The 7,502-nt window shown below is 52.7% G+C and overlaps 2 protein-coding genes across 2 annotated transcripts; one reads left to right on the top strand and one right to left on the bottom strand.

Moving 5' to 3' along the window:
* The first annotated feature begins 114 nt into the window (after positions 1–114).
* On the top strand, positions 115–3,577 carry PDZD11 (PDZ domain containing 11). The gene is made up of 6 exons (XM_003208276.4): positions 115–257; positions 340–423; positions 999–1,055; positions 1,368–1,466; positions 1,637–1,697; positions 2,480–3,577. Exons 1-6 carry the CDS (start codon positions 171–173, stop codon positions 2,512–2,514), a joined length of 423 nt encoding a protein of 140 aa, XP_003208324.1. The 5' UTR covers positions 115–170; the 3' UTR covers positions 2,515–3,577.
* An 870-nt stretch (positions 3,578–4,447) lies between these two features.
* On the bottom strand, positions 4,448–7,197 carry LOC100541254 (START domain-containing protein 10-like). Its single transcript, XM_010715092.3, has 6 exons — positions 6,982–7,197; positions 6,761–6,908; positions 6,348–6,451; positions 5,981–6,098; positions 5,704–5,756; positions 4,448–5,153 (listed from the first exon to the last, which is right to left on the bottom strand). The coding sequence occupies exons 1-6, from the start codon at positions 7,123–7,125 to the stop codon at positions 4,932–4,934; spliced, it is 789 nt and encodes a 262-aa protein (XP_010713394.1). The 5' UTR covers positions 7,126–7,197; the 3' UTR covers positions 4,448–4,931.
* Between the last annotated feature and the right edge of the window lie 305 nt (positions 7,198–7,502).

Genomic DNA, 7,502 nt, shown 5'->3' with positions numbered 1-7,502 from the left:
CGGCGCCCCAACGGCCCGCTTTCAAACCGGTGCCGCGCGCCTCTCCGCCAATCACGGGGCTCACGTTATCACCGCGCGCCGCTCTGCCAATCACGGGGCTCTACGTCATCACCGCGCGCCGCGCCGCGCGAGAGGCGGGGCCGAGAGAAGCCGAAAGGGCGCGGCGCGGCATGGAGGGCCGGCTGCCCTACGATGATTTCCCGGTGGTCTTCCTGCCGCCCTACGAGAGCCCGCCCGCGTGGGTGCCGCCGCACGAGGTGAGCGAAGGCTCCGAGGGGGGATCCGGCTCGGTGGGGCTCGGCTCGGGCAGCGCCTCAGGCCCGCCGCTTTGTTTTGCAGAGGGTTTATCACCCCGACTACAACAACGAGCTCACCCAGTTCCTGCCCCGCACCGTCGTACTCAAGAAGCCGCCCGGGGCGCAGGTGAGGCTGCGGGACCCCGCCGCGGCACTGACCGGGGCACTCTTCACCTCAGCGTGGCCTTGTTTGCATGTTGAATTCACGTTGTTTTCCCTAAATTGGCAAAGTTGTGAGGGCGCGATAAGCTTTGACTGAGTGCCAGAGGGACGTGGAGGTGAAGTCTGGATGGTCAGCAGAGAGTGGTGGGGTGCTGGAACAGCTGCCCAGAGAGGCTGTGGATGCCCCGTCCATCCCTGGAGGTGTTCAAGGCCAGGTTGGATGGGGCCCTGGGCAGCCTGGGCTGCTATGAAATGTGGAGGCTGGTGACCCTGCATGTGGCAGGGGGTTGGAGCTTCGTGATCCTTGAGGTCCCTTCCAACCTGGGCCATTCTGTGATTCTGTAGTACTGGTCCTGGGGGGAGGAGGGGGACTGCTGCCCTGCTGGGAGTGCTGTGTGTGGAGGGAGACAGCTATAGGGAATGATAATGTCTTGTGAGAGGAGCTGGTAAAGGACAGGCAGGAGAGAACAACCCTGTGGGCACTGGGGGTGGGATTGCCATAGAAGTGATGTTTCACGGCTGATCTGGTTTGTCTCACAGCTGGGCTTCAACATTCGAGGAGGAAAGGCCTCACAGCTGGGGATCTTCATCTCAAAGGTGTGTTTGTGCTCTCTCTGTGCTCTGTTCTGTCTGTTCCCTTGGGTGTTGCTGAGCCAGCTGGGTGTGCGTGGAGGCTGTCATCTGCCTTTATATGAATCTCCAGACTCAGAGCTGTAATCTGCCACTTTCCACGTAGTACACACCATTTGCTTACCCCTCCCTAGCCTGCAGGGAGCACTGCAGTCCCTGTTCTCCACATCGACCCCCCACCCTGTGTGAACACACTGCATGGGCAGACTATGCAAGCTCTCAAACCTGCAGTACTGACCATAGAGTGTCAGCACTTCTGCATCTGCTCTCTCTTTGCAGGTGATCCCTGACTCAGATGCACACAGAGCTGGGCTGCAGGAAGGAGATCAGGTGCTGTCTGTAAATGACGTGGATTTCCAGGACATTGAGCACAGCAAGGTGAGTACTTCTGCTCCCCAGCATGCGCTCTCCTCCCAAGCAGGAGGAGGGGAAGTGGTGCATACACCTTCTCCTTCACTAGCTCAGCTGGGGGCACTGTGTAACTGATGCACTGCTGTTTCCTATCCTCCAAAACAGTTTGGGCATTGATCAACTTTTTCTGCTTTTAGGCTGTGGAGATCCTGAAGACAGCCCGTGAAATCACCATGCGTGTGCGTTACTTCCCTTACAGTAAGTGCCTGCTAGCTCCAAATCATTTCTCCCTGGGCACCAGACTGCTCTGCATCCCTGCTGATTCACCTGGGCTTAGCAGTGATGAGTCTGAAATCGTAGGTGTCTCACAAGCAGTCTTCATTTTAGAAAACACTGGTCTTTGATTTGGGGATCAGAAAAGTTATCAAATCAAAACAGCAAGGATTAGCTTCAACTGCTCATGCATAGAATCTGGTAGAGCAGGACTTAAAACAGTGCTAAAAGCTGAGATGGTTTCTCATGGAAGTGTACAAGAACCTGCTTATCCTTGAGTAACACAGGAACTAGTTTTGTTGCTAGTGGACCTATGCTGAGGTAGATAAACACTGCCTGTGTTTTCAGTCCATCTCTATAAGGATGTTTGAATATTGCCAAGAGGGAAAAACTTCTTAGCTATTGATTTCTGAACCCATAATGCCCAGAAATACTCACGGGGAAAAAAAAGGAGGAATGGGGAAAGATCAAATGAAGCCAAACAAGGATTCTTCTAAAATTGGAAACTGACCCTTAAATGTAAGTATAGAAAAATAAGCAGCAAGGGAAGAGAGGACTTTAAAACAAGCACTGAAATAACTTGAAACAACTAGCTGAGATGCAAATGTGCTATTTTAAAACCAGCTACTATCTATGAAGGCAGTAAACAGCTTCTATTAATGAAGTATAAGCAGAATTTGTTTTCTTGTAACATCTTGGCTATTTTCTCCTCACCATCAGCAACTGCTCTCGTGCCCCTTCAGCCTTGCCTTCTTTTTCCTGTCCAGATTACCAGCGACAGAAAGAAAGAACTGTTCACTAGTAGGCAGCTGTCTGTGGCGTCCTCTCTGGAGGAACTGTCCTGCAAGAAACTCTACACTACCTTTCCTCAACATCTGAGATGACTATTAAGTTTCAGTTGTCACTGGAGGCACAACTGCACAGGCGCCAGCTCTGCTTCCTGCTTGAAGGAACACCACAGTCTATTTAGCTGGAAGATGGATGGGGCTTCTGTCTGTTCTGGAGCTGGATGATGAAACAAGTTGGCAGTGCAGGCATGAAATTGGGTACCGGGGGGGGCAGCTTGTCCTGCCAGACCTGTGCTTCTGTTCTAGTAGGATACAACTTAAAAGGAATGCACTGCTGGTTCTGGATCTAGCCCCTGTTGCTAGGATGTGACTCCAGAAGTGCCTGAGTGCACTTCAGCAGAGCGTGGCCTTCTCTAAGAGATCAACCTGTTCACTTCTCTGGTGACATGAAGTCCTTTCCTTCTCCACTGTTCTACCTCTGCTCTACACTACTGGGTTTGCTTGGTACTCAAACAAGAGTAAAATCCAGTCAAACTCAATGCACAACTCTAGCTGCACTAGTCTGCTGAGGCACGTGCGTTCCTTGTTGCTGCTTATCCACCCCTGAGATACAGGATCAGGATGCTTGGAGCATGTTTCTAAACTGCAGTAGCACATAGTCAGGTTCCCTCACATGCAGTGCTTGCACTGTTAAAGTCTCACTTGCTGAACTTGCTTCCTTCACTTGGCACAGCCCCATACCTTTCAGGTGCTCCCCTGGAGCTCCCTGCCACTTTGAGGTAAACTTCTCCCTTTTCCTCTGCCTTGGGTACGTTCTCTCCTGCTGGGACAATTCACTCTCCTGCTGCTGAAATGGTGATATGGTAGCTGTTCTACTGAGAAAGCGGACAAAACCTGCTGTGCCTTGTGCTGGGAGGGCACAGATGAAAACACTACAGTTTATCAGCAAAGGTGGGCACAAATGGAGGATAGTATCATACTGTAAATGGTTTTAGGACAGTCCTTGCTCTGGCTTTCTACACGGTGTTTTCCACTTACTGTAATAACTGAAATAATAAAACTGGTACAGCAACCAGACTTTGTCTTATTCTCACTCAGGAGGTCTCTGAAGGGTTTGTTGCCACCCTCAGTGCTCCCTCGAGGAAATGCGTGGCTCCAACCTTTTCAGCCTGCAGGAAAAATGCGGAGAACCCAAACCAGGTGCAGCCTTATTATAAGGGTGTTTTTCCTCTGACTGTGATGGAAGTCAGCCTGTGAATAGTTTGGAGCAGCATTTCAGTGCTGCCAGAAAGAAAAAGGGCTGCAACAGAAGGATTTGTCTGTGTTACCTCACTTGAGTCAGCTAGGAGCAGCAACCCTAACGCAGCTTCAGCTCTGCCTGCTAGATTTGCCTTAGATGAAGTAGAATTAAAAATGCTAGGAAGAAGACTTTCAGCTACAGAAGTCAGTTTTTCTACAAGAGAAATCCAGGTCTGCCCCCTGTAATACCCTGAGAAGTAAAGTAAGATGTCTTCTATGGAAACACAGAGCACCTGTGCTTCCACTCCCACACCAGCTTTACAAATTACAAGGCAACATTTCATGTTGCTCTGTGTTCCCCTGGTGTTGTGCTCAAGCTTGCCAGGGTGAAGTTTCAAGGGCCGATCCCTGGCTCCAAAGCCACCCCTGTGCTTTGCCTGGTGGAAAGCACGGCAAACAACTGCACACATCAGGCTTCTGGCACAACCACACTGCCCAGGAGCAAAGGGCTTTGACCTCACTGCACAGAGGACTGCAAATACAACTCCCACCTGTTAATCCTATATCAGAGCCTCGCAGGAGCACCAGAAAAATCAGCCCTGCCCCGGGCAGCTTCCTCTGCTAATACTCAGAATTGTTCAGATGCTTCTGCAGCCCCCACAACTGCTGTGGGCTAACAAGGAAGGAGTGGATTCTTCTCAAGGACCATTCATGGCTTAAGTATCTTTAATGGACAGAGCAGTACTTGTCACCAGTCTGTTTCATCGTTCAGAGCTGGAGGGAAACACCAGGTAGTTACCGATTCCCTTTGGGAAAACAACAGCTCCAGCAACACAAGGTATTTCAGCCACTCACAGGACAGAGGCAAAGAGCAGTTTGTCAATGAGTAACTCACAGCTGGTAGAGCAGCCTGGCAGAGGTACCGCAGGTAACTTGACCTCTTGGGAGCAACAGGCCCAGAACAAGCTGTATTCCGTAAGGGCAGGTTTCATCTGAGAAATACGTGGTGTGAATTCTCCCAGAGCATAACATTACCAGGTCAGAACTGTCATCCCATGTGCCTTGCAGTAAGCAGGGCCAGCAAGCCAGGAGCCACGCAGCTGGCTTGAGAAAAGGCTACGAACATGAGATTTCTTTTTTCAGTGAAAAACTCTTTCCCCTCTTCTTGTAAACTAGACAAGCTTGAGCAACATCAGTTCTCCAAGCCACTGTGCTCACTGCTCTCATCCTTCTCTTCAGCCAGGCTGCTCTCGTCGATGTTCTCCAGCGACGCAGCATGCTGCAGTGCCAGCTCTGACAGCTCCAGCACGGGAAGCTTGTTCTGCTCGGGGTACAGCCAGGGCTTCATGTTTATGTTGTGCTGCTGCTTCCAGGCAGGGTACTGCACACAGGCCTTGTGCAGTTTCTTTAACATCTGATCAAAAGCAGGGAAGCACAGAGGGAAACAACTATGGCAGATTATAAAAACTCTTGGCAATCTGCCTACCGCTGACAGCTACTGCATTTCTTCTCTGGCTGCACAGGAGCTCAGGAAAGGTCAGTTTTTAACTCCCTTGTAGGACCATTTTCTAATTGCTCAGATCCCCTGATGACATCAGCTGCTCTAGGAAAGTGAAATAGAAATCCTCTGTGCCTGTCTGCTCTGCTGCTTGTTCAGGACCTCCAAAAGCTCCTGAGCCTTGAGGTCCTGTTCAGGTGTTGCATGAACAGCAGAGGCGAGGGAGGACATTCCACAAGTGGAAACCGGAATAGTGGCATTATTCACCTCCCTCTAGCTTCGGAAATGAATCACTCAGCTGTCGGGACTGGTAAGGCAGACAGAATGTACGTCACACTGAGGTGAGCCACGATGCACATTCCTAGTGCAGCTCCACTGCCCAGGGACACCCACTCTCCAGCCCTGTGCTCCAGCCAGTGGGGTGGGGTGGCACACGGCATACACACCATAGAAATGCTCCACTCACCTGCGGCACCAGGTACTGCGAGGCTTTATTCACAACCCACTTTGGCAATGACCCTAATGAATTTTGGGGAGAAAACCAGAAGTTATTGCCCCAGAAAATGGCTTTATTTCTACCAAGTATCCAACAGCCCTGATAGCAAGCTGTGGCATTAGCATTAACCAGGGGTCTGGAACTGGGTAGTGCCATGTAATGTAGATGCACTCTTGGCTTATAAGCCAGATTTCCACTGTGACCAGAATTTGCATCACCACGCCACAAGTCCAGCAGCACCAGTTACCTTTTGGATCCACCTGAGCCAGGTAGGTGAGGCTGCAGCTGTTGGGCCCAGTTGAATGCACCAGGTATCCCGTTAGGAGACAGACGGCCCTTACCAGGTCCTTGCGCGGAGGGTATTTCTGTGCAGACACACCAGGCAGTCAGATGCTGGTGCTTCCATGCTCCCTGCCCTCTCCCTCTCTCAGGCCTGGCACTAAATACACAGAGCAACGACCAGGCCAGATCAGCTGCCTCCAGCTGGGGTCTCGTCCAGGAATTAGGAAGCTAATTGCGATGGGCTCTGGGAGTTCCAGTTTATCCCAGACATAGGTGGGGTCCTGGGATCCTGTAACAGGACAGCCTTCTAGCCCAGCCTGCTCCTCACTCACCGGGTGTTTGATGGAGAAGTTGATAATGGTGTGATACCCGTCCTCCACCTGCCAGGCTCGCAGCATCACCACGTCCCTGTTCTTTAAGGGCTTTGGACATCGCCCTGGATGAAGAAGGGAGAAAGTTGCTTCCCCTGCCCAAGCACACACAGGGACCAGGGAGCCCCTCAGGAGGCTCCTGCCTTGCCCAAGCATCCTCCCAGCCTTGCTTTGCTATCTCAGTATCTCCTCGCAGCACCACTCCTACCCCTCAGCAGCCCAGCCCACATAGCAGCAGTTCTGAGCCGCATCCCGCACCCCAAATTACGTCCCTCCGGCAGGCAGGCCGGGTAGGGGTGTACCTTGCTGAACGCAGACCAAGGCTTTGACAAAAGAAGGGCAGCACCACCCCACCCCCGGCCCCCCGCACTCACAGGCATAGTAGCCCACATCAGCGTTGGCAGCCACCTGGGCTATGTCGTGCGTGTCGATGACGTTGCTGTCCCACTCGCGGCGATACTCGCTGTCGTGCAGCACGTCGTACATCGTCTCTGCTGGCACGTCCGGGACATCGATGCGGCACTGCGGGGAGCACTGGGAGCTCAGAACAGGCTCTGACCCCGACCAGCAGCCCGCTGCTACCCCCGGCCCTCACCTTCAGCTGGTGCACGGCACAGCCAGGCGGCGGCAGTTGGAGGCTGACGGCGAGCCCACCGCGGTCCCGCTGCCAGCTGCCATCCTGACAGCGCTGCCTGAAGGCACGGAAAGCAGCGGCGTCGGGCACCCGCGCCCGCTCCATGCAGCCCTGCACCAGGACGGCGCCTCCAACCCGCTCCGTCACCACCCCGGGGCCGGGCAGAGCAGCTCCCGCCCCTACAGCCACGTCAAAGCTGCCAGTCGGACACTGGCTTGCTGCTGAAGCAGGACAGAGGAGGTGTTGGTGAAATAACTTTATTTAGTGTGATACACGGCTGTGGTCGGACAGTCCATACTCATAGTAATAGTCACACTTACTTGGCTAACAGCTAGGAGACAGCAGGGCCAGACACACACTCAATATTTTACACATCCATAGAGAAGACAGTGGGAAGTGAACTATTTTATTTCACTAGTTACCCCTCCCTCCATTACTTATGGTCCCCCCTTCCCCCCCAGGCCCGCGACTCAGAACAATAC

This window comes from Meleagris gallopavo, chromosome 9, assembly GCF_000146605.3.
Source record: "Meleagris gallopavo isolate NT-WF06-2002-E0010 breed Aviagen turkey brand Nicholas breeding stock chromosome 9, Turkey_5.1, whole genome shotgun sequence".
Lineage (NCBI taxonomy): Eukaryota > Metazoa > Chordata > Aves > Galliformes > Phasianidae > Meleagris > Meleagris gallopavo.
Note: the sequence above shows the minus strand (reverse complement) of the source record. Positions and strands in the feature narration are given on the sequence as shown.

Coding starts and splice junctions, on each gene's coding strand:
- PDZD11 (XM_003208276.4), top strand. CDS start 171: ATGGAGGGCCGGCTGCCCTACGATGATTTCCCGGTGGTCTTCCTGCCG. Junction 258..339: donor CGTGGGTGCCGCCGCACGAG/GTGAGCGAAGGC, acceptor TTTGTTTTGCAG/AGGGTTTATCACCCCGACTA. Junction 1,056..1,367: donor TGGGGATCTTCATCTCAAAG/GTGTGTTTGTGC, acceptor CTCTCTTTGCAG/GTGATCCCTGACTCAGATGC.
- LOC100541254 (XM_010715092.3), bottom strand. CDS start 7,125: ATGGAGCGGGCGCGGGTGCCCGACGCCGCTGCTTTCCGTGCCTTCAGG. Junction 5,757..5,980: donor GGCTCAGGTGGATCCAAAAG/GTAACTGGTGCT, acceptor AAAATTCATTAG/GGTCATTGCCAAAGTGGGTT. Junction 5,154..5,703: donor CGCAGTACCTGGTGCCGCAG/GTGAGTGGAGCA, acceptor GCTTTTGATCAG/ATGTTAAAGAAACTGCACAA.